General features: G+C 43.5%; 1 protein-coding gene across 3 annotated transcripts in view; it reads left to right on the forward strand.

Annotated features, from left to right (window-relative positions):
- The first annotated feature begins 10,732 nt into the window (after positions 1-10,732).
- MACROH2A1 (macroH2A.1 histone) overlaps positions 10,733-26,480 on the forward strand; it is a 43,532-nt gene continuing 27,784 nt past the window's right edge. The window contains exons 1-2 of one of the 3 annotated variants that reach the window (XM_083428908.1): positions 10,733-11,018; positions 22,661-22,868. In XM_083428908.1, coding sequence (XP_083285034.1) covers positions 22,697-22,868 — 172 coding nt within the window. In that variant the 5' untranslated portion in view covers positions 10,733-11,018; positions 22,661-22,696. Of the gene's footprint in view, positions 11,019-11,504; positions 11,784-22,660; positions 22,869-26,480 lie in introns of those variants that run through there. The other 2 variants (XM_083428906.1, XM_083428907.1) reach the window with 2 other exon arrangements.

Consider the following 26,480-nt stretch of genomic DNA (forward strand, 5'->3'; position numbering starts at 1 on the left):
ATGTTTAGATGATAAGGATGAGTAGTATTAGTACAGACAGCCCTTCCTTCCAAAGGAGCCCAGGGCAGCAAACTATGCGATAAAGCAATAAAAAAACTGAAGCGATTCCAGTACACATGCAGACTTGGAAAGATGGGGGTCACATTCATTGGTCCAGTGCTAAATGCTGATGCTCAGGAGCGCCTCATGGGACACCCCATAGCCATGACCTCAAAAATGCGAACATCTGTGGAGATCTCTTATACAGACACAAACACACCAACTAGCAGCAGTGCATAGAAATTTGCCCAGTTTATTAGGGTCAGCTGACATTTTCTGACATAAGGGCATAAGAAGAGCCTTCAGGGTCATCTGTTCTAGCATTCTGTTCTCACAGGGGCCAGCCAGATGCCCATGGGAATCCCACAAGCAGAATCTGAGACTTTGTCCATGCTTATCTGTCACATAAAATAGTATAACTTGAAAGCCTTGTTATCACATTTATTTACTGGACCTTGTTTTATCCTCCCAACCAGTGCGTGAGGTGGCTTAGGCTTAGAGAAGGTGGCTGATTCTGTGAATGTAAGGGCTACATTGCGATTTGTGCCTCGGTCTCCCCACTCGTAGTTATTTTTACACCACACTGGTTCTCATATTTATTACATACAATTTGGAAATCTACATAATAGGGCCTTTCCCCCTAATTACTGTGTTCCCAACTAAGGAAACAAGTAGGTATCTTCAACGGAGAGAATCTTAACGAATATGCTTTAAGAAAGACTCTGAACTCAAAGAATATCTGGTTGGAAGGTCAAGTAAAATGGGCTGGAAATAATTAGTGCCGTTTTAAAGGTCAAGAGACCTTGTTTTCTTTATTCAAACTTTCCTTTATGCCTATTTACTCTAATTAGGATGGAGAGAGTTTTGTGTGAGAGAAAAGGAATTCTCCAGGTGGAGTTTTATCAACTGTCCATTTGGAGTACATTAACTTGACTTCTAAATTGGTACTTGGTGAGAAATATTTCTCTCTCATTCATCTAAACAAATGTCAAAGCCTTCGTGAGTTGCCAAGCAACAAAAGAATACTTGCTGCTGGTTCTTCCTTAGCATTAGCAGAGAAACAAAGGGTTGTAATCGCTCAGTGTCACTCTCTTCACTAATAATTTGGTTAATTATCTCCAAGGAAATTCCTAACCCGAAAACTACTGTAATTGCTTTAACTTCCACCTGCAGGCTCATGTCGCAGCCTCCTTTTGAAAAGGTGATGAATAAATCAGCCCATATTTCACACTCGGCATTGTCTGGTCATGAAAGCAGATATATTTTAGGCTCTTCATTCATGCACAGATCAGTACGCTAGGCGAGTCATCGTGCGATGCTTCTTCGAGCCTTGAATGAATTCTGAAGAAACTCTGTGGGGTGCGAGCAAAAATTATGAATAGTCAGATGAACTGCCAGTGCAATCCTATTCATGGCTATAGACATAAGTCCCATTGAGTCCCATTGAGTCCTGTGGATGCTACCCTCAGGTATAGTGGAGGTAGGGGAGCCCAGAGGGAGAGGAGGAGGAGAAACCATGGAAATGGAGGAATCGGGGGCGGGGCAGGGTACGTTTTTGCAAACAATCAGTTCAGACATGGGGGAAGACCAATATGTGCCTCTGCAGGCAGCCCACAGAGTTGGGGTGATGTGGGGAAGAGCAACAGGATTTTCTGGGCCCAGTATAGCTCCTTAGGACCCCAGAAATTCCTACTGTCTTGTATCATTCATGATTGATGGCTCTGACTTCACTCACTGTCTGAAAGCGCTAGAAGTGGGAAGCAGCCAGACTGGCTCATCAAGCAGAAATTACATCCGCATATTTTGCATCATAACTTTCTTCCAAGGAGAGATATAGGCTTACTTTAAAAAATTAATCATCAGAGTCTGGCATTCCTGCTGGTGGTGTTTTTTCCTGGGGATACTCAAGGTACCAACACCCCCCCCCAAAATATTAAAAGTGTGGCACTTACTGTAACAAGTTCATGGTAAGTACCGGTACCTCTTTTTTCTTTTTTAAAGCACTGGCTGCTGGCTGTAGACCTAGTATAACAATACCTTTTGGGGGAGAGGAACAACACTGCCCACCACTGACTTCCCCTTCCTCTCTGGAAGGAATATGGCCATGGACAGAAGATTGGTTTCTCACCCCTGCTGTATAAGATTGCAGTCTGAAATAATATGGAAGGAGTAGGTTCCAATCCACCACATTATTCTGTACAAACATAAGCGAACTAGAATTTTCACAAGCAATGCCTTTCTGGTCACCTGATGAGTGCAAAGTGTCCCTTTGTCAAATCTCATTATACTCATCCTCAGTTAATGAGTCTACAAGAACTAAAGGTACCCCCATCATGTTCCCCCAAGAATGGCTATGTCTTTCCTAGATTGTTTTCCTTTTCCTGGCTTTCTCTCCCTTGTACACAATCCAGGATGCCACATGAAACCCAGGTTTGCCTTCAATTTAGCAGCATCCTGCACCAAACAGTGGCATTATAGGATGCACCTACTGAAATCCCCTCTTCCAGAATAATTAAAGGTGCGAGAACCTTGTCCTCCTTTGTGCCGGGCCACCCTATTGTGAAGCCACCTGTCTTGACTCTTGAAAATGTACTTGGTGCAATATTGACTGTTACCAATGTATATTATTGATGGCCTCCTTTCCTTTGCGTGACTACTCTTCCAAGGAATGCCTGCATCACTGGTAGAATGTTTTATTATCCGCTGTTTATTATCATACTGGCTCGTTTAGGACTGTTCAAGTTGCTGAAATAACTTGATTAAGTATCAGGTCATTCTAACATCCACTAGGTGGTGCAGGAAATCAAGACATTGAATTTATCAACTTCCAAAGCACAGCTATATGTAGAAAGCCCTGCTTTTCCTTAGGATTGTAGAATCATAGAAGATGACGCTGAGGCTCATCTAGTCCAACCCCCTGAAATGCAGGAATACGCAGCTGTCCCATAAGGGGATCGAACCTGCCACTTTGGTATTGTCAATACTACGCTCTAACCAATTACCACTACCAATGCATTATTTTAAAAATAAATTCTACTCAAGATAATCGGAAATGACCTATGACATGTAAGAGAAAAGTATTTTCTTTAGATAAGGAAAGCATACTAAATGTTGTATTGTTTTAGTGATGATCCTTGGGGTGTGCCCCCCCCCCCCAGTAATACCAGTTTGGTAGCATCTCCACACTGCCATTTGCAGATTTTGTTTCAACAGCATGATTAGATGATAAACCATTTACAAAGGTATGATTTCGTATTATTTAAACGCAATATGGTAGAATCATATACATTTTCAAAATAAATAAATATCTCTAAATCCTTTGACGTTCATGGAATCTGCAAGCAAATGAACTACAGGTGACAAAAAAATCAACATATTTTTGCAAACTGATAGAAGACATCTTTTTGCAACCTGATACACCACAGTATCCACATCACTGCAGTTCATGCAGGTTTTGGAAAAACAATTCTGAAGCTCACACACACAGAATGTAAGCTGCAATTTTTACACTGATGTTAAAAGCATGTCACTTGTGTAATGAAGTTGCACGTGTGTTCATTATAAAGCTTTTTGAATTATATGGCAACCCTGGGTAATAACAAGCCATGCCACAATTTCAAGGCAAAAAATGATCTGGTTGGCATGCTACTGTTTCTTTTCAACTAGGCAACATCATATTTTTAATTGGCATTTTAGAAACATACCAGGAATCCTATACTATCTTACCTGGGAGTATGTCCTATTGAAGTCAGTGGGGTTTACTTCTGAGTTAAACATGTAGAGGATTACACTGGAAACGACTTGGAATAAGGGGAACTTGACAAAAATAAAATTATCCGATGAATGTACTGTATGTTTAAGTCTCCACAAGTGCCATCTTCTGGTGGAAACATTTAACTGCACAATTTCCACCCCAATAAAGTCTCATTCTCAAAGAAATGCAGGCTCCCTTGTACGTCAAAGGATTTAGAGATATTTATTTATTTTGAAAATGTATATGATGCCCTTCCACTGGTGAGGACAACCAGTTCTGGGTCACAGCTTGTCTCTCTTCCATCCCACATCTATTATGACATTCATAGGTCGAGCATCTGGAGCTGGGTAGTCTGCATGTGTAGTCCTTTATGGGAACTGGAACCATACATGATTGAGGTTCCAGCTCTCACGGAAGGCTATGCATATGGAGGCGCTTTGGAGATGGGCTGTTGTTCAGTGTTAGAGCAGAAGGTCCCCAGCATCTTAATGTAGGGTTGGGAATGTCCTTAGTAGTCTGAAAGTGATAAGACAGTGTAGACAATACTGAGCTTGATGGACCAGTGGTCTGACTCAGTATAAGACAGTTTTTGATGTTCCTCTGTTCCCCACTGCAGATAGCAATGCTCAATGCACAGATGTTGGAGGTGGGTGCTGGAGGAGTCATGTGATGCTGTGGGCAGGGCTAACAACCCTGTCCCTGTTTTTCAGCCATCTCCTACACTAATCAAAGCTCTGGCTCCATAAGCTAAAAGGTAGGGAAAGCTTGGCTGGCTCATATCAGAGAAATTGCTAAGAAAGGTACTTGCAAGTTTTGCTTCACAACTTTCTAGGAGGGCTAGAAACTTGCTTTAAAAAAAGAAAAAGAAAGCTCAGAGTCTGGTGCCCTTGGCAGCTGTAGGCACCCCCTGTTCCCACCTGTTGGTGAGCCCAGTCTAGTACAAGCTCCTTTAAAGCTCTCCAAGATGTTAACCCGCTTTTTTTGTTATATACTGCCAATGGCCTTCTTGCACTATAAGGAATTCCTGTCTGGGGTGGGATCTTTCCTAAGGAACAAGGTCTTCCTGATTCTTTCTTGCACATTCCTTGGTTCTTACTCTCAGGCCCAGCATAGGCCCTCAGATCTGATTTCCTGGCTCTTGCCTCTGCCATGACAAGATAGAAAGTCTGTGACTTGTGCCACCTCAAACTGGAACTTGATGGAAGACTCCCTGCACATAGAAATTTTGCGTGTTAAGGAAAGGGTCAGGCTAAAAACCTTTCTCCCTGACATCCACTTTTCTTTTTGTAAGGTGGTTTTTTTCTATATGGAGGAGTAACCATGCAATGTGAACTGGTACCATCCAAACACAGGTTCATCGAGTCAGTGAGAACTCTGATTTTGATGCAAATGGTGAATAATCAATAGCTCAGTATAAAGGACCAAAGTTGATACTACAAGCCAACATGATTTTAACAATTAAAAAAACCATTGTAGAATCTGATTGCAGTACTTTCTCCATTATTGTTCCCGGAAGGCATGATGGACAGAAAATAACTGTAGCATTTGAAAATTGGTTACTTTCAAAGAATTTGATACCTCTCTCCTAAAAATCACCCACTAAAATAGTTAAGTCATAGTTTAGCAATGCTACTTGGTGGCAGGAATCATGCTACATTTCCCCCTCCAGGGAAGCACCTTTGTACACAGGATTACAATTCACACCGTGATCCATGTATAGAAACTGGTTTTCATGCATGGATCATCTCTGATGGATTAGGGTGCAACACTACAGCAGAATTCTATTTTTGAGCAGGGAAGCGGAACCTCTTGACAGGTTTTGCCTCTTGAAAACTGCCACAGTGACACAGTTCCTGTGAAAGAATGAGTTCTGTGAAATAGGCTTTAAGAGGTTACATTTATATGGCTTCACTTGCATTAGAACACTAACATCCAGTTTTGTTTTGCGATTCCCCCCAATTAAATATACATAATTTCACACATTGCAATAGTGTGGGCCCCGTCCCAAAGGTGTGGGTAGCCAGATGGTTTGGATAAAGGATTTTGTTATCCCTACAAGGTTCCAGTGACATAGAATAAATATCCTAGAAACATACTCAAACTTTATTATCAAGTATTTTGATTAGAATCAGTTTTTCCATTCTTTGTAAAGAAACTTTCCAATTAAGGGACTCGGCTACATTGAAGTTTGTGATTCACTTGATCACAGACTAAATACACATCACCAGAACATTCAGAAATCACTGGGAACATTACCCCCAAACTGAGGAAGTCAACAATAGTCTAATATATGGCTGAAAAAATCCAATATCTCTAGGTCATTGAAACAATAGTAGCCTAGTGGTCTAGGGGAGGAAACCACAATACAGACATTGACTGACTATATTTGTGCCTGGAAAAAATACTGCAAGGATTCAACTTTTGCAACAGAATAATCTTACAATGGGGAAATGCTGGTATGCTTGCATGTTTTATATATATATTGGTAAGTATAGGAGCAGCAGATGGAGTCCAGATGTGTTCCTAAGGCACAGGGTCTTCTCAAATGCCCACTGGGTCAGCAAACCTCTTACTAAATTCAGTGTGAATCTGTGTCTAATAAATGCAATTTGGAGAGCAATCACTGTAACAAACAAGATCACAGCTCTGTGCTATATTAATTCCATACTTCTTTCTCTTTCCAAAGAGAAATCCGACACTAAATTAAAATCAAGAACTAGCAAGGCAATCAGCAGAGGTAGATTTAGGGGAGCGCAACTGGTTTGCCCACACTGGGCGCTGTGCCGAGAGAGCGCTGCAACAGTGATGTAGAATGGAATGCAAAAATGCAGACTGGAAAGCCAAAGAGAGACCAAGAGATGTTTGATTTCTACTTGAATCCAAGGCTGTGGCTATGAGCGAAATAAGACCCTTTGGGGGTGTTGATACTGCAAACCCCTCCATCATAGGCAAAGGGTGTAAATACAGTGGTACCTTGGTTCTCGAACAGCTTGGCTCCCGAACAAATAGCTCCCGAATGCCGCAAACCGAACGCCACAAGTGAGTGTGCTGGTTTGCGAATGTTTTTTGGAAGCCGAACGTCCAAAGCGGCTTCCAGTTGAGTGCAGGAAGCTCCTGCAGCCAATCAGAAGCCGTGCATTGGTTTTTGAATGGATTGAGTTCAACAACCAAGGTACCACTGTATATATAAATAAGTCATCACAGTCTCTGCTGGGCCTCATTTCCAAAAGGAAACACAAACCCTGGGTAAGCGTCTGGAACCCCTGGAATCTTGCACTGTTCAGAGACTGGGGTGGCTTGCAACAAGAAGTAAGACACTACAGTTAATGCATGCCTAAACATAGATCTGAATGGGATTGGCGCAGCCTATGAAGATCCCTGCCTGCTGTTGCTCACTTTCTTTCAAACAGAGACATGAGGCAATGGCAGTCTGTTCCAGAGATTTATGTGGAACAGGAGTTTGTTGTTGTTTTAAAAAAATGTAGTTCTGGACATTTTTAGTTAAATTTTAAATGCCAAGTTTCTTTAAATTACAATAATACATGTTTTTTTGCATTTATTGATTTATTTACTTAGTTAAATGTGTGTTTAATTATTCACCATGAACATCAAAGAAGCCATTTTGCGTGATTTTCAAGTGTCCTTGAGTTCATCTCCATCCACGCCTACCCCAGAATATTTCTCTAAAAAAGCTCTGAGTCAATCCATTATTTTTCAGTAACAGCTTGCATTTCTGGTGTTCTATTTTTGATTAGTAGCATTTGTGCCTGCAGGATGATGGGTTAATTACTAAGTTGAACACGATCCCCTTCTGTTTTCAATGGTACCATCCACTGTGATCATTTCAGTTTTCTGAGGAATTATATTGCCATCCACTTTGTAGAACTGCTATTGCTTTAATTCTCTATAACAAAGTGATTGCAAATTTGTGACCTTAAGCTTATCTCCTGTTTTTAATTGCACATCCCTGTACAAAACATACAAAGGTTTACAGCAATATGCTTTCTCTCCCTCAAATGAATCACAAAATTCTCATGAATACAAAAAAAAGTTACTATCAGGTTGTTCTGTCTAATGTCACATGAACAGTAGGCTGCTTACACAATGGAGCTTTCCCACCTTCTTCTCCTGCCTTCACCCCCCAACCCTGCACTTCTGAAAGAGCCCCCACCCCCACCCCGGAAGAGGAGGAGAACTTCAGGAAAGGCCTGCAATGTGGTGCAGGGGAATGCAGCAGAATGAGTGGGGTATTGCAAAGAACTGGGTGCAGGATGCAAAATCAAGCAGAGCTGGTAGAACAAGCAATTATGGTATGTTGTGCCAGCTTTAAGGAGTTCTGGGCTGCTTACAGTAAGGTCAGTCAGTTTTAATAAATCACTGATCTTTAACAGCCCAACCTCACCTCACTAACCTACAAAGTCCACTTTGCAGAAGCATTGGAAGCTACCTCTGGTCCGAACTGAATACAATTTGAATTGTAGGATGTATCGAATAATGTACTCACAGCAAAACAACAGGAAGCTATTGTTGGACGATCAGCAGCAAAGGGACTGAGTTTCTGTATTACCCGGGGGGAGGGGGGGGAGGCAGCTGCTGATGGTTTCAGATATGATTGGCTGAAAAGGAGAATTTCTATAGCGCTTCTACACCAGGTGCTTCCTGTGTTAATCTGGAGATTCAATCAGTTTGTCCTTACTAGGGGCAGAGTATAGCCCAAATTTAAAGTGCTAATTTTGACCTATAAAGTCCATGTGGCTGAGGACCCCAATACCCCAAGGATTGCCTATCCCCATATAAACTGACCAGGACTCTGCAGTCATCATCTGAGGCCCATCTTCATGTGCTCCCTCCATGCAAGGTCTGGAGGGTGGCAACGCAAATCAGGGCCTTTTCAGTGGTGGCTTCCTGCTTGTGAAACGTTCTTCCCAGGGAGGCTCCCCCAGTGCCATTGTTGCACAGCTCTAGGTGTCAGGCAAAAGCATTCCTTTTCATCAGACCTTTGGCTTTTAATTATCTGTATTTTTTGTGTGGGTATCTTATTTTAATTTAGTTTTTTAAAAAAATAATTGTCCTTTAATTTTTTTTATAATGTATGTACTGAATGTGCTTGTTTTCTTTCTTAAGATATTGCTATTCACTTTTATTACATTTTTATCCCACCTTTCCTCCAAGGAGCTCTGGGTGAAGAACACAATTCTCCCTCTCATTTGATCCTCACAACAACCCTGTGAAGTAGGTTAGTCTGCGAGTGGGTGACTGGCCCAAGGTCACCCTGTGAGCTTCATGGCTGACTGAGAATTTGAACTCTGCTCTCCCTGGTCCTAGTCCAACACTCTAACCACTACACCACACTGGCTCTTGGATGAATCCAACATTTGGAGGTCCTTATTCCTGCTCTGATGATGCAGAAAGAAGCTGCCCTGCTATCCAGTGACAGTGTTTTCAATTGCTGAGCTGGCCAGAGATTGCAGGCAAGTGAGCAGGACGCCCCATTCCCTTACCTACCCTACTGGGAGACTGCAGGTGACAAGCAATTGAGGGGGAAAGCTGTGGCAGCTTTTGCACTCTCTCTGGGAAGGATGGTGGGGTTTTTTACCTGGAATTGGGCCTGGGGTGGTACTTTCCAGTACAGCATAGAGGGAGAGGGCAGGCAGTGGCTGTCCCTTGCCATAGTCAGTCGTTTTCTCACTTCCTGGTAAGCAAGCATGAACAGTGCCAAGGATTAGCTGGGTCCTACTCTCACCAACACCCAGTGAGAGATGGCAGGTGAGCAAGCGGAAGTGGCTATTCTTTGCTATAATTGTGAGTTCCAACAGGATCCCTGCAAAGTGAGAGAACTGGCATGTAAAGGGCAAAATATTATTTAAGTGCAGTGATGCACATTGGCTAATGGGATTGGAACTGACCAGGGGAAAAACCTTGTAGTTCTAGTGATAAAGGTCTTGACTTGGTGTCTGACAGCTGTGAAAAAGCTGGATTCCATGTTAGGGATTTTTAGGACATGGAATGAAAATAAAAATGTGAATAATGCTGTTACAAAAATCTATAGTGTGATCACATTTGGAATACTGTGTAGTTCTGGTCGTCTCATCTCAGAAAGGATATTGTAGAGCTGGGAAAGGTTCAGAAAAGAGCAACCAAAACGACCAAGGCGCTGGAGCAACTGTCTTGTGAGCAAAGGTTTGGGGCTTTTACGTTTAGAAAAAAAGGCGAGTAAGCAGGGCGTTTTAGGTGTATAAAATTATAAGTTTTTCTCTTGATACTTGAACGTGGGGTGTCATCCAAATGTTGGAAGATCCAGGGCGGACAAAAGAACTTCTCACAAACATGAAATTTGCTATCACAGGACATCAACATGGATAGCTTGAGAAGATTAGACAAATTCACAGAGGCTGGCTAGCCACGATGGCTGTGTACTTTGCGTCAGAAGTGCTTATTACGCCCATATATTGCTTGCAGGCTTTCTACACCCACTACGAGAACAGGGTGTTGCACTAGATGGGCCCTGGGCCTAACCCAGCAAGTGTTTTATTATGGGTCCCAGCAGGGAAAACTATAGTAAGTGATGTTTCTTGCGCACTTTGTTGGACCATCGAGTGGCGACCCCGTTGTCTCTCTCCGGACAGGTGGGGAGCGAGGCGCAGGTGCTTATTCCTGCACAGAGGGGAGGGCTGCGCGCACGTCCAGTTATCCGAAGGGGGGAGGACTAAGCCGGGTCTAGACACCGGCCCTGATCCGCTGCTCTTCAGCGACCGCCTCTTAGGGACTAGCGCCTTGGGACTCTCCCGGGGCGCCCACTGCGGGGAGTCGAAGCGGCGGAGGAAGCGAACGGTCGGATTCGCTGTGTCCCTCCCAACTCCACGCCATTGGCTTCTCCCTGCGAGGATGGGGCGGGGGTCTCAGGGGCGCGACTGCGGAGCAAGGCCCCGCCTGTGTCCTCCTTAGCCGGCGGCAGCGGCACCGCAGGAGGAGGAGGAGGAGGAGGCGCCGACGGCTCTCCTGCCGCGCTCCTTCCCTCACGCCGCGCGCCCCTCGGCGTGGCAGGCGGCAGGCCTGGGCGCCGATTTAAAGGAGGGGATGTGACGAGCGCTGCGCTGTGCATTGTGGGACTTCATGCACATTACAGTCGGCTTGTTCCAGTTTACACGGCGGCTGAGCGAAGTGGGGAGGGAGAGGCGCAGGGAGACATATTGCTGCCGCCGCCGCTATTGCTGGGAGCTGCGCTGTAAGTGATTGACTGACGCCCCCTTCCTTTGCCAGGGACCCTGTCCTGCGCGAAACCTGCGCTCGTTGTTTGAGCACAATGCGATTTCCCTGCCAGCCGCTTGCCCTGTTCGCTTTGGGGAGGTGGGGTTGGGATCGAGCGGATCGTCCCCCGTCTCCCTTTCTCTCTGTGTCGTATTGCAACACTTGCAGCAGCTGGAGGTGGTCCTTTGGGGCAGACACCTGCCTTGGGTGCGGGCGTATCTTGCAATCCAGAGAAGCTCCCGACAGGTTCCAGGAGGGCGTTACTGCTGGTGGTGTTATTGTTGTTACTGGTATTGTTATTAACCGAGGCTCCTGTGATTCCATGATTCTTTGCAATCTGGGGGGACGTAGGCGAAAAGGGATTTCCTCCGATCCGAATCCGGAGCGGAACCGAGGGGGTTAAAGGAGAGCGGAGAGACTTCCCTGCGCCCTTAAGGAAACCAGGAAATAAAACTCTCCTCTGCGCGGTGTCGTGGGGGCTTTCTTGCTCCGATTTCATTCTGGGCTAGGGAATCCGGATTTCGGGAGTCGATTGTGGCCCTCGGATTCCAAGAATACGCGATCGTTTGCACAAGGGTGTTAGATCATGCGAGGCTGGGCTCCTGCCCCAGCCACCCACCCACCTCCTTTTCTTTCCCCTCAATTTTTCGCCTTCCTCCTCCTCCTCGGGTCATTGAGCACGAGAAGATAATGCACAGAGACTGCAAGCTGAATTACTAGGAAGCTGCAGAGGACATATTTGGTACGTTTCACTTTCACATGACATGTCCCAAAGTTGCTTGTTTGCAAATGGGGAAGGGCTAAACCCAAAGACGCACACACACCCAAAAAGAGAAAGGCTGCTTAGAACAAAGTGGGAGAAAATAGTGGAAGGGGCACTGTGCAGGGTATTTTATCCAGAGCCTGTGACTGTTGTGCCTGCTGCAATGTGACCTGGTCCTGGAAGTGTGGCATGGGAGTGGTTGCTCCCTGCAGCAGAGGGCTGCCAGAAACATGGGTGATCAATCCACCCAGTTCAGTGTTGCCTACACTGACTGACAGCACCTATCCAGGGTTCCATGCACAAGGCTTTTCACAATCTCCCTAGAGATGCTGGGGATTGAACCCTGGAACATTTGCCGGCCAAGCAGGTGCTCTACCACTGAACGACAGCCCCCTCCCATAGGTATTTTAAAGAGCAGAATACATGACGAAAAAAAGAACAAACCCAATGCACTTTGAGATACAACCTGCTTAAACTGACCTGATCCTGTGCACTTCATTCTGTTGCAAGGCCCTTGTTGCATACTCTCTTCTTGGAGGACTGCTTTTGAGTAAATGTATGACGATGCAGGTTTGCAAGCTGCATCACTTTTCTTGTGTGTTAGCATTTAATTTGTGGATCTCACTGTGTTTCTTTCCCTGTAATGCGAATAAATATTTAAACTTTACTAGCTGGGTGGCATACGCTGTCATTTGATGCTGGTGGATGTGGGGGCCAAATTATGACCTTGGCTTATATCAGAAATGACTCCATCTATCCCCTTGTCTATAGAGTTTTGAGTTTCAGAGCATATTCAAATTGTGTTGTCTGTCGTGATTTCACATTTTCCTCATCTGACCCAAGTTTTCATGCTTGGATTATGCAATTGTCACTTAGCAACAGGTGTGTAGGGATTGCTCCAGTTCATGTGCTTTCCCCCTCTTGTTTCTCTGGGACTGAAAAAAAATAAACCAAAAGGCAAATCTGTAATTAGAGAAAGAACACCTGAGTGTAAAGGAGGAGATCTATTTAAGCAAATACTATATTCAGCTGCAGGTGTCTTGTATCCATATATTGTTTATGGGGCTAGTCATCGTTGAAGTAAAACAATACATGAATTAATTCAACTCAAGGATTCAGTGTAATTTACATGTGACATATTTGCTTTTTGCATTGCTTTTGACATATTTTGCTAAGATTTCAGTTTGTTTTCTTGTTCTGAACTTAGCTGGATAGGGGAAGTAAAGGGAAACATAGCAATGCTCTCAGTTTCTATATTATCTGTAAAGATTGAATATGCCACTCTGTGTTTGGCTTAATACACATGTGGGCTAATTCTACTCCAGATTTACACCAGTGTTACTGAGAATATAATTTGAACCAGTGACATTAAACACTGAAAAATGTAGCTCAGGGGTTCGTAACTTGAGCACAAAATGATTCATGCACTATTGATTAGAAAATATATCAAACATTTATGGAGTCATAGGAATATAGTGTGCACTTTGGGAACTCTTCCAATGTCATAAAATAAATTCTGTTGCACAAAAGAGAGTTCTTGGAAATAAAAGGAGCACTCCATTATAGTAAGTAAAGAGGATGTAGACTTCTGCGGAACTATAAAAAAACATGAGTGCTTCTAACCTTAATAACAACATTATGGGATTTTTTTTCAAGTTGCATAATTCCTTCTGATTACAAGTTCTTTTTTTTGGGGGGGGGGGAGAAACTTGGGCAGGTGTGGGTGTCCTCCAGATATTGTTGGACTACAACTCCCATCATTTGGTCCATGAGCAAATGGGAAAGTCCAGGTACCCTAATTCTTTTCTTTAACTAAGGGGTGGAGAACCTGGCCTCTCAGGGGGCCAAATCTGATAGCTGAGCAGGATGCCCACCTGTCAATTACATGATGTCACAGTGACATTAGCAATGAGCCCAGTATGGTGTTTCGAAGTGCCATTCATCAGCAGGCTTGAAGCCACTGCCTATCAGCTGATAGGCAGTGACTTCATGCTTGCTTTCTGCAGGGATGGGTTGTGCAGTTGAATTCCTCTCAGTTCCCCACAGGGAACTTAGTCATGTCAGGTGTGATGCTGGTAGGTGTGGTTTCATGGAAGTGGCATCATGGGACAAATTGGGGCCCTGGTTGAGGCAGATTTGGCATGCAGGTCAGAGGTTGCCCAGCCTGACTTTAACTGAACATGCTTTGGTCCTAGAATACAGATCTGTATAGCACAAGGCTACCTTCCTCAGGCTATTTGCAACCAAAGTACAGTTGTAATGGCAAATTCATATCCCTCAAGACTGGGACAGCAAACAGAGGAAGCACAGAGACTGGGCGCAGTGGGGTAGGATAGGAGAGAGCAGCTACACTATGCATGTTCAGGTGGAATAGCCTTCCCATATGAAGAGGGTCGATACAGATCAGGTTCTCCACTCTTTGGTCAAATAGAAGAGTTAAGGTACTTGCCAATTTGCTCCTGAACCAAAAAGCACAGAAATTTTAAGTCAAGGTTCCTGCTGTAATTAATGTACACCCTCGTTGTATATTGTGCTTCTTCGCGCAGTGTATAAGCAAGCATGCAAATATTAACTTTGAACAAAAATGAACTTTTATCTGGCTCTGTAATAAATGAGGAGCTGTTGCAAAGCACTGACAGTACAGATTCAAAAAATGGCAGATTCAAGGTCAGCTGTAGGACTGCTCACAAGAAAACCTCTCCAGTATTAAGTAAATTCAGGAAGAGGAAGAAAGGCAGCCTCTTTTAGTCTGATTCTGATAGGATGCTGATACACCCAGTGGCCCAGGCTCCTTTGGCACCTGCGTGTGCAGCATACACCCGAAAGCGGTCCTTTGCACTTGGACAGATGCTGTATGTGAGGCCGCCAGTGGGTGTGTTGTGAGTCAGGCTAGTGAGGCAGTCCCTCTTGCACTTCACACGTTTGCTGAACATGTGGGAGCTTTTCCTTTGAACAGCCCCTTTGGGCTAAAATAATAGCCACAGACAGGAGAAATTTGCCTTTTGAGGGAGCAAATGGTCATCTGCATCTCAGCCATTTTGTACTGACGATTTTCTGTGTTGAATTTCCCATGCCAAGTTGGGAGAAGTCTTCTTGATTTTAGTAGATAGAATGTCCAGGGTTTGTTCCCTTTAACTATCCCATATCCTTCATGTGCAGCCTCCATAAAATAGCAGTGTGGTATAATCCAAAACTGGCAGAAGGAGAAAAAGAGCAGTATCCAAAGTTTGCCTAATACAGCCCAGCTAGCCGGGGCAGGCCTTTTCGAAGCTGTGTTTAACTATAGTGCAGGGCCAGTGTTGCTATCCCTGTTCTGTCCCTGCCTTCGGGAAGTTCAGGGAATGGAGAGGTGGGTAAGTGCCAACAGAAGCATAGTGGCCTATGGAACACAGTATGAGAGAGGCAATTTTTATTGTTTATATTTATTTCGGCAAGCTATATAGCACTTAATTACAACCGTCTCTAAGTGGTATACAAGTAACTCAGCAATACAACAAAGATAAAAAATAAGTTAAAATGCTTTCTGGAATGATGTCTTCAGTTGGTGTCAGAAGTTCTAAAGGAAGGGATCGTGCTGGACCTCAGCTGCAATGGAGTTCTACAAAATCGGGCCCGTGTTACTGAACACACAGCTCCTGGTGGGCACGAGCCATGTCTCTCAGCCATGAGGGAAAACTAACAGTGACTCCCCCCAAGACCCTAGTGATCAGGCAGTCCTCAAGGTATCCTGGACCCAAGTTGCAATGGCCTTGCATTAAGGCAAGAACCTTGAACCTGGCCTTGTAGTAGCGGCCGGTGTGGTGAGGCAGAGCTGCCTCCCCCCCAACACCAGTGTTGCTGGAGCTTACCTAGTTGGTGCTGATTTGGTACAGGTGGTGAGGTCAGGGCTGCATAGATGCACTGGCAGCACTTCCACTGATGCGTCTGCACAGCCTTGACTTCTGCCACTTCCCCACCCCACTGCTGTCCAGGTAAGCTGCAGTGACCTCGGTGTCAAGAGGATGGCTTCCTGGCTCTGCCCTCATACACCAGTCACTATTGCCCTTATCATGTTTGTGAAGATAAAATGGGATAATCTCATATCTCCTGCCATGGGCTGCTTGAAGGAAGAGTGGGGCAAATCAGCTTTAGCGTGCGAGGCTGAAATAATAGTATTTGATGGTTGCAAACGAAACATTGTCTGCTGGCAGTGAAGAGAAGGTGATGGAAAAGGAAACACACCAAATGCCTCTCTAGTTTCATCTTGGCATTTATCCAGTCCCAGGAGATCATTATCTAGTGTGAATGCCCCATTGATGCCATTATACATATCTAGCGAAATCTGTCATCTGTGTATGAAGGCAATTACTGTCCATATGCATGCTTACCTTGGACCAGGCAAGCCTCTGCCTCAAACCTATTAGGATGAATGTTAATTGCTCCGCTGAAATCAACTCGGCATCTGATTGCCTATTAATAGCCTGCCATTACCTTGACCCTCGTACAGTTCGGCATTTGCTTGACCCTCTTGCCAAGTGTTAGTCAGATGCTAGCCTAGCCAGTGCGAAATGAGCGGCCCAGAAGGACATGCAGCCACAGCAGCCTTCCGTAAGCAGTGAGGTTTGGTGGCCAGAGATCAGATGAGTAAGAGTGTGTCCCTCCCCAGTCAACCCAGAAAGTGACAACAAGCCTGAGCATGCTACAGGAATTTTGGGGGGAAGGGACATAGCTGAGCAGTAGTGCATCTGCTTTGCATGTGTTAAGGTACCAGCTTCAGTCCTTGGCATCTCCAGGTGAGGCTGTGAGAGACCCTTGTCTGAACCCCTGGAGATGCCCGTCAGTGTGGATGGGGCTGAGCTAGATGGACCAATAGTCTGATTGCTGCTGCTTCTGTTCCTTAACTACATAGCAGTCTGATACTCTGTTTGTGAAGACTGTGACTTCAACAGCTGTGGCAGAATCCTAAATGAAGCAATGAAAACCAGGGCTGCTCTGCTTGGATGCTTCCGACCTTTCAGCTTCCACCACCTTCCATTCCTATGGCTGCTCTGGTGGTTTGCTTTGCTAAGGCCCACTGGAACCCCCCTTCTCTTCACTCCATCTTTGCCAAACTGCAGGCACCAGAATACCTACACCAGTGGCTGCTGCTGAGCCGGCAGAAAAGGCAGAGCAGGTCAAGAATTGCTTTGTGCTGGTCCTGGGGCTCCCTCTGTGCCGAACGCTTTTGCCTGTGTATAGAGGTGGGCCGTTCATCCAGATTTAAAAAGAAAGGAAGGAGAAATAAAAATACAGAGATGCATTCGAATCCCTCCAATAGGCAGTAATTCTGTGATTGCTGATTAATCTGCTTATGAAAATTGCCTGTATACCTTACTCCGTACATAAAGCATGTTCATTTTCTTACCGGAGGTGCCTAGTTATTGTTTAACACTAATTGGAGCTGTTTGTAGCTCTGTAGGGTAGGGATGGGGGGGGGAAACCCTTCCAATTTGCAGAAGATCTGTTAAGCTGCACGGAAGCTGTATCTCATCCACCGTATTACTTCTTCAAGAGGAAGTCATGCACAATTAAATGAAGAGTAGGCGAAGCAATTGGGAGACGCAGCCATACGCTCTGCGTAGAAAATTTATTGTGATTAGTTGTATGCTAAGGACCAACTTGATGTCACTCTCCGATGTTGAAATTTGTGTTTCTATCCATTCTGTTGTTTCAAATGAAGTCCACAGGTTAATAGTGAAAGTTCCAGTAAACCTTCTATGGTCCCAGTAAAAAAAAAAAGGCCCTAGCTAGGTAGTAGAGCACATGCATGGCATGTAGAAGATTCTATATGCAATCCTTGAAATATGTAGCCAAAGGGATCAGGTAGCAGCTGAAGGGTAAGACCTTGGCCTGAGACCCTGGAGAGGTGCTGCCTGTCAGTGACAACAGGGCTAGATGGACAGATGATCTGATCTGGTCTGAAGCAGGTTTCTGTGCTCTTAAGAGATTTGAGAGACAAGAAAACTCAGTGTATTTCAGGTTCATGAGACAGGCTGTTCATGCCAGGAGTTTTGTCAGATTGTCCCTTGATAGTTATCATCACAAAAAGGAATTCCCCCGGGTTGCTTTGAATTCCATAGCATCCTCTCCTTGTTAGAGGAGCTCTCTCATCAGGGATTAGTCTGTTGATGGAAGTTATAGGCTCTCTGGGTGTGTGCCATTTCTATTTCATCTCTCTGAAAAACGAGACGGTATGTTCACTCTCCCTTGTTCCTGCCAGTAGCTTCTCTGACAAAGAACCGTGCTAGGTTTTCAAGAAGTGGAAGACTGGGAAGGGTAGAAACGCTCGAGAAAATTGTCTAACTGCCCTCCCTCTTTTTGTTTGGAAGAAATATGATCAGTTCTGGCTGATGCTAGAAGGGCATTAGATGGTGTGAACCTTGGTTACATAGCCATTATTCAGATGGAATGCTGAACCATGGTTTGGTGGTATGAAGACAGGTCTTGGGCTATGGAAAAGTGAAATGAAAGAAGGGTGTGGACACAGTCGCTCCCAAGCATCCTCTCTTGGTTTTGCGCTTGTTGCAGCTCTGGTAGAAGTACCCAGTGCCACTATTGAGGGTGTGCTATGGAATCAGTTTCATCCCATGCAATCAACTGATGTGGACAAGGTGTTGGTGGCAATACGTCCGACCACATGCTCCTTTGACCACGTACCTACTGGTTCATTAAATTAGCAGAGGAGGACTGCTAATTGTGAGAGGAAGGTCTCTGCAGCTTAAAAAATACATGTGACTACATCTACCAGAAGGGCCAACTGGAATAAACAATCCATGCCACATAAATCACTAAGTCCTGTTCAGGTGTAACTGGAAACCATGGCTTTCCACTACCTGGACAAGTGTGCACAAACTTTGGGCTCAAACAGTCTCTTTCCCTCTCTCCCCTCCTACTCTTCTGTGAGCGTGCAGAGATCAAAAGCATCCTTTCTATTATCAATGTCACATTCAAACTTTGGGAACTGTGGTTTGTTTAAACTGTGGTTTAGTAAGAACAATGCAGGATCTGTTTCATCTGTTCATTATAAGCATCTACTATGTAACTTTGAGCATGGGTGTCTGAGTTTGCCAGTCATCATCTTCCCTCCCCACTTCTTTTTCCATTTGTGTTGTGACTTTTTGACTGTACACCTATGGACAGGGATTGTATTATAATAATTAATTTTTAATCTAGCATACGTAAGCCACTGTGGTAGACTTTTTAACTGAAGACCGGGGTAAAATGCTTTAAATGCTTTGAATCATGGAGTGAATAGCAAATAACATTAATAACAATAATATTAGTAATAAAAAGACAACACTTTGTGACATCTCTGTTTGCAACTGTTTGTAACAATGTGGCTTATTCCAGTGACTGGCAAATGTTTGATCTTTTTAAATTTTTCATTTATAAAGGACCTTTTTCTTTTTTAATCGCATTGAAAACTCCAGATTGAAATTCCAGGGTAAAATATTATTAGCTAATTGGCCATTTGTGTTCCATTAACTGGACATGAAGTGTCTGAGAATGCTCTGCTCTCCAGGGTTTTTGTGGTTTATACATATTTTTAAGGGCCATCTTAGAAGCCATAATTAGCCAGATGGTTAATAGAGACTTGCTAGTTATAGGCCTACGAAGATCCATATGGAGGAAAAGTGTGTTTTGCTGGGTTGTTTTTCCAAGTTAAGGAATGGAAAAGTGGAAAGTGGGGAAAGCTTTCTATATCTTTACTTCATTTTTCTTCACAACGTTTTCCTTAAAAGTACCTTGAACACATGTGGTCATAAGCTATGGTTGCATTCCTAGACACACCTGCCAGTAAGCCATGTTGAACTCTGCGGCATGCTTTTAAGAAGATATGCCTAGGACTGTGGTGTATGATGAGTAACCCTAAAAACTGCGGGTATGGGAGTTTGAACAGAGGCAAACCTGTGTTGAGCCACAATCTTATCAATTGCCTTGGGCCGACGTGATGTGTCCAATGGTAGACTTCCATATGGGTTGCCTTTTACAAGGTACATATTTCTCTTTGTTTCATCTCCTTGTTTGGGAAGTCTAGGAATCGAGGTTAACAAGAGTGTGGGAAGATGGAACCAATAGACGCTGGAATTTATATTCTTAGTCGACAAAAGACTCCTGGTCTGAAATTTAGACAGGTTTTACGTAATAGCTGAAAGTGCATTTAAAAGCCTGCATGACACATTAGCACAGGTCAGAAATCGCATAGTAGCAAAAGTTGCAAAATGCCAAAAGGAAGGCTTGCTTCACTTCATTTGGAAGTCAGTCCATCGGAGGTGCCTGGCGCATATATTGATAGGTTTGTGTTTCAGGGGGAAGTAGGGAGGGAGAGGGAGAACGCAATGGAGCAAGGTGGGGACAAATAGCTAATGGAGCGAACAAGCAGAAAGAATTCAGAACCTAGACATGATGATTTAATAATTGCAAAGAGGTGAAGGGGGAATTGGTTTGAGAAAGGGGGGGTGATACTGTGAAAAAGCACCCCTTTGTGCCAAGCCAGCTCTGGGTCACGAGGAGGTTTTCCTATGGCTAATACACACCGTTGGGGTTTCCTTTGGCTTATAAAACATTGTTTATAAAACTGTCTATCTCCATAGGGGTGAAGGAAAAAGCCACTACAGGCTTCTCTTACAGGAAATCAAAGGTTTAGGAATTTGGACTAGTTTTCTAAACCACCAGCTCCCAGAAGAGCAACGGTTTCTGAGCTTGTAAACCGCCCCTCTCTGTGGAGCTTTTTAACATTTTAATTTAATGCCTACATACCCTTGCAAAAACACAACTTGAGAATGACAGACACTCGGCAGAACGATCAGCAACATGTTTGTGGATGGTAGTAAATTAGCATGCGATTGCTGGCCATCGTTCTCCGGTGTCAAGTCCAATTATGCTGGTGGAAGGAAGTTGTCAGATTGGAGTTTGTGAAACTCCTGCAGGGGAATGGAATGAAAACGACTGTGATTGGTAGGCGGATAAATTCCACAATTTCAAATCCCAGGCAGTTAATTGCAATCCTTTCCCTTTTCCAAAGAAACAAACAAAACAGTACTTTTGTATGCAAGCATTCTTGACTCCACTTGAGACCTTAAGCCTTACCTGGCATTTTATTTTTATCATCATCATCACCTTCTAAACCACCACTTCAAGGCTATTTACACATAAAATAGCTAAAATCAGGAAAACATAAAAAACAACAAATGCACTTAAAACAAGATTAAAACCCTAACAAGTGGGCATTCACGGTAAAGACCTAATTCATCCAGGGAAAGCTTATCAGAACCAAGATTGTCTTCAGTTGCTTCCAGAAAATGCAGAGAGTGGGTGCCTTTCGTGTCTCAAGAGGGATGCTGTTCCACAGAATGGGGGCCATCACATTGAAAGCCCTGCTCCTAGTTACTTCAGAGCAGGCTTCTGACATATTTGGAATGTGTAGGAGAAACTGTCCCATTGACTGCAGCGATCTACTGACTATATAAGGGATAATGTGGTCTCTCAAGTAACCTGGTCTCAAGGTCTCCTACCAACACCAAGGCCCGTAGCAAACTGGCAGCCAGGCCAAATCCCACAAGCAAGGTGTTATATGCTAGATGTAGTTTGCCAGTCTTCTTTCAAGTACATGAAATAATAATAAGGATGAGAGTACCTTTGAGTGTGTGCAAAGTGTCTTTCTGTCACAACCGCTAGTCCAGCACATCTGGGACTAGTTGCTACAGCAGACAATATGATCTTTGCAGGATGGTTACTTTTCTCAGAATATTCAGTTTGGACATACTTGTCAGTACAGCAGGCAAGATAATCCACTCATTACCAGAAAGACAAAATCTGGGAACAATTCTGTTTGCATCATCAGTGTGTTAAAAAATAACATTATTGTCCAAGCAGCTCTCCTAACCTGGGTGATGACTAGGAATAGCGCCGGCACAGTGTCAGGACTCAAGGCATGTTTTATAAATATTATTCGAGTTTATTTTTGTATGGTCATTGGTGTTTTTACAATGACTTCATGTTTCTATTTGCTACTGTATCTAGTACTGTAAAATTACTGTTTGCTTTTTTAAAAAAAAGAGTAGAAAGTTTAACACCTTGAGCAATATAAAGTCATCTGTTCAGAGCATTTTTTAAAAAAAAAAAATATTTTACAAAAATGAAATTTGTTTTGTCAGGTGCAATGGAGAGATGAAATGCTAAAAATTACCATCCATTCAATCAGTAAGCATTCACTCCTCCCCCAACCTTCATAACTGTTTTTTTAAAAAAAAAAATAATATTATTTTTCTTTTCTCTCATTACAAATATACTTATAACATACAAGTTACATAACATCTCTCCCTCCCCCCTTTTGGACTTCCCTCAACTTCCTTTTCTGATTTATTAACCTCATTAGTATATAACTGTTAATTGTAAACAGAAATGGTTTTTTAAAAATGCCTGTGTTTATATTGTTTTCTAACAAACAAACAAATTGTTCTACCCCTGCTGAATCAATGAGCTTTCCGTCTGTAGAGGGACCCCATTGGATACAACCATAAATAATTAATGCTGGGATTCTCAGGGTGCTGGATTTTGCACCCAGCGCCAGAGTCCTCTGACACACAGTCTGATCAGCCTTGCCCATGGAAATCTCTTTGAATTTTATGTGCTAGAGGCACAGATAAGGCACTAAAAGCCCTGCCTCTCAACATAGCACTGCAGCTTTCCACGTGATGTACGGCAGTGTTGCGACTTAGTGCAGTTGAAAGCCTGTGGGCCCGATTTTAAGAGACTGCTGAGGTATCGTTTGCCATTTGAAAGCAAGTGTCTCAGGCTTGATTTGTAACCTTACCCTTTCCCCCTTTTGTTTCTAGTTTCTAGATTGCTGACCCAGACCCACGTAAAAGAAAATGTCCAGCAGGGGTGGGAAGAAAAAGTCGACGAAGACCTCTCGCTCGGCAAAAGCTGGGGTCATATTCCCCGTCGGACGAATGCTCCGTTATATTAAGAAAGGTCACCCGAAGTACAGGATTGGGGTCGGTGCTCCAGTGTACATGGCAGCTGTACTTGAATACCTGACTGGTAAGTTTGCCTCGACAAGAGCCGAGGCAGTTCAGTGGAATCGGTTGCAAACGCGAGAGAGCATTTGCGGAAGATAAAAGCAGCGAATTGAGGTGCGTTGCATCTGCAGCAACATTAACCTCATAATGAATGTAAATCCAAACTACTGATCTTGCATCTCAATTCAGATTTCTGTGTCTTGGAAGCATTGCACTAGCTAACTTTCGCAGCTGTAAACCCTCTGTTTCATTTATAATGGGTTCCTGGTAAGATTAGTTGGCTTTTGGTTGAGCCTTCCGTGATGCTAAATTGGATGCAGATAGTAGGGAGGGCAAATGGTAGCCGTTCGGAGGGCATGTTGGCGTCATGTCAGAAGAGGCGAAAGACCTGCAGGCTCCCAAGTCCCCTTGTTCCTCTGGCATGCCCAAGGAATGGGGTGCAAACGAAAACAGTCCTGAAGCTGACATGGGTATTTCACTTGCATTGTAATCGACAAGAGGGGAACTTTTTAAAAATGGCAACCGTATGAACCTGGTATAACCCCCCCCCCTTTTTTTTTAACTGTTCTGTAAAATGCACAAAATAATGCACACTAGACAAGAGTTTCAAAAAGCATAGGGGAAATGCAGAGAATACTTCACAAAACAGTGCCCTAAAATACATACCTGGACTTGTTTCGATTAATGTCTGCCGGAGACTTTGTGGATATTTAAGTTATAATTAGAAAAATCTTAATAATTATTCATAATTATTCATAAAGGAAACAGTTTATAAGAAGTAAATAAGGAGGCCAGATATAGGATGAAGGAAGTCTTTTATTTGGTTGTTTCTATTGTTGTATGTTATGCTCATTGTATGTTACGTTCACGTTTATTGAGGATGGATTTCTGTATTGGGAGGGTGGGGGGGGGTTATGTTATGTTGTAAATAAAATTTCCAATAAAAATTAGTAAAATAATAAAATAATGTGCTTTACCACTAGGAAGCTTCATTAGCTTGAAGCCCTTCACTAGAGCAGAGCTAGGGGACTTTCAGCCAAAGGACCACATTCCCTTTATTAATAACGGTTTAAAACAACCTACAACCACCACAATAAGGTACCACATGCCAGTGGTGGCTGGGACCAGAGGCAAAAAGTGAACAAAACAACGAACGGGATTTCCACCCTTTGTGCGGTGGGCTAGTGTCTGTGCACACCCCTCTCTGTCCTCTGCCCAGGCAAGCAGGAAGTGTTACCAGAATTCAAGGACGTATTTCAGCCAGGCAAGAACACTCAAGTAGGATATGCAGAAGGGATGATAAGGGAAGAGGGAATGTATCTGGGGTGAGTCTTGGGGGCCAGAAAGAGGGACATGGAGGGCAGGGTTTGGCTCCCAGGCCTGAGGTTCCTCATCCCTGTACATCTCTGTTGTGGCACCCCCACTGTAGAATTCCCTCCCACTGGAGACCTGGATAGCGACCAGCCTGATGGGCTTCTGCCACCAAGCGAAAACTTATCTCTCCTCCTGTGCCTTTGGAGGAAATTAGTTAATGCTTTCTAGGGGGGGGTGTTTCCTGTGCTACTGCATTTTATTAATGATTGGTTTAAATATTTTATTGTATTGTTTTATATTGGAAACCGCCCTGAGGTCTTGATATGTGCAAGGAAGGGCAGTCTAGAAACTTTGTAAATAAGCAAATAAATAATTGGGCAATGGGTTGGTTTGCTGCTGAGCCGTCAGTCAAAACAGCTGCAGGAGCAGCTTTTTTGAAATGGGGCCAATAATGCAATTAGAACATGATGCTTTCACTCTCCATATACTACAGCAGGGCCTCCTTTTGCCGGGGCTGCTATACATGGCGTGCTCTTATTGAACAAAGAGAGGTCTAAGAGTCTGTTTGAACGTTAGAGCCACCACGTGAAGACTGCCAATGAACATTTCTCTGGTGCTGGCAAGAGATGCCACGCACCCGGTGGAGGCGCACCAATAATTGACAAGCAGTTTTCAGATGTTAGACCCACTCTGTGAAGTGCTTCCATGCAGAACCGAGGATCTTTAAGAATTACAATTAGCCCTCAGGTGTAGTATTAATAGAGGGGGGGAGCAATAGCTTTAAGGACTCGGTGTTATGTACAAGCAGTGGCACCATTGTAAAAAGAGGGTGGTAGAGAACGGGCTAAAGAGATGGCAGCGATTTCAGCAAGATGAAGTATCCAGAAATGAAACGTTAGACCTAAGTTCTCAGGGTGGGGAGGGATTCGGTAAGAGATTAGAGTTGATAGTCCTTGATCTTTGTGGCTTATTTGAGCAATTTAAGTAAGTTTACGGATACAATAAAAATGCCCTAAACTATAAAAAATAGTGTTCTAGAGTGAACTAAGGGCTAAGCAAGCTGACTGACTTTACATGCACAGTCTTAGAATCATAGATTTGTCCCTATTACATTTGTCCCAATTGAATTCATTTTGTTAGTTTGGACCCAGTTCTCCAATTAGCCCTCCCACTTTGGTGCTGTCTGCAAATTTGATGAGCATTCCCTCAATTCATCCATCGAAGTTGTTTATAAACTTTAGAAATCCACCTGTGTAGCCCCCCTCTCCCAGTACTTAGAGGCGAGTCACTACTTTAATGAAGTTACTTGTGAGAGGAGTAATGGATTTCTTGAACAACGACGGTATGGTTTAAACAGGTTGCTAAGCTTGTCTGTATTGACCTGTATTTGTCCATCTAGCTCAGTATCATCTACTCTTCTATTACTGTAATCACTATGTAACTCAGAGGATATGCATATATATTTAGATTCTAAACTTCATGCCTTTTATAAAATAGCCTGCACTGAGTGTTTTTTAATATATAAAAAAACCCAAGCTAAACTAGCAACTGAGATGTATTACAAGTAATGTTAATGAGCAGGACATGGTACCAATTTTAGAGAGAGAGAAAGAGATTTGCACACTTCTGTGAGATGAAGAACCTTGAGCGAGGGAAGAATACAATAGAGCACGAAGACTTTTTTTGTGGAGGGTAGGAACCCTGGGAATTTGTAAACATGGCTTACAATCCCAGCTAGATTATCCCCAAGGAAGATATTATAAAGAAAGCTGAAAAGAAAATGATTCTCTGCCTTTAATTACTTCCATTCCAAGGAACTGAGATTATTGTGGGTTTTAAAAATGATTTTTTTTTACTATTTATGTTTTCTGTCTAACACTCCCCCCCCCCCCTAAAAAGCAAAACTCAGAAAAGGACATTTGCATTTGTCTGTTTCCCCTGGCGGCTGCATTCATTTAAAATGCATCGTGATAAAAAGTTAATATGTTTATTCCAAACCAGAATAAGATATTTTGCCCATCTCTCCTTTATTTAAATGACGATGCCAATCCAAGCTCCATTAAAGTGACTGTGAGGATTAGGCTGCCAAAGTTATTCCTCACGACCTTATAATAAAGGTTATTGTCTGCAATCCTCCAATTTTCTGTCTTACAGCTCCCACTTTCATCACGCACCATGTATGGTTTTGACTTCATGGCCTTTCTTCATTTTGTGTGGTCTGAGCCTAGATTTTTATTGTATGTTGTGAGTTGTGCTGACTACTGAAAAAGTAAGGGATTGTTGGCATCGCTGAAGGTCACACAGTATCCCATGGGACTTT

Source organism: Podarcis tiliguerta (assembly GCF_965153285.1).
Source record: "Podarcis tiliguerta genome assembly, chromosome: 2".
Taxonomy (NCBI): Eukaryota; Metazoa; Chordata; class Lepidosauria; order Squamata; family Lacertidae; genus Podarcis; species Podarcis tiliguerta.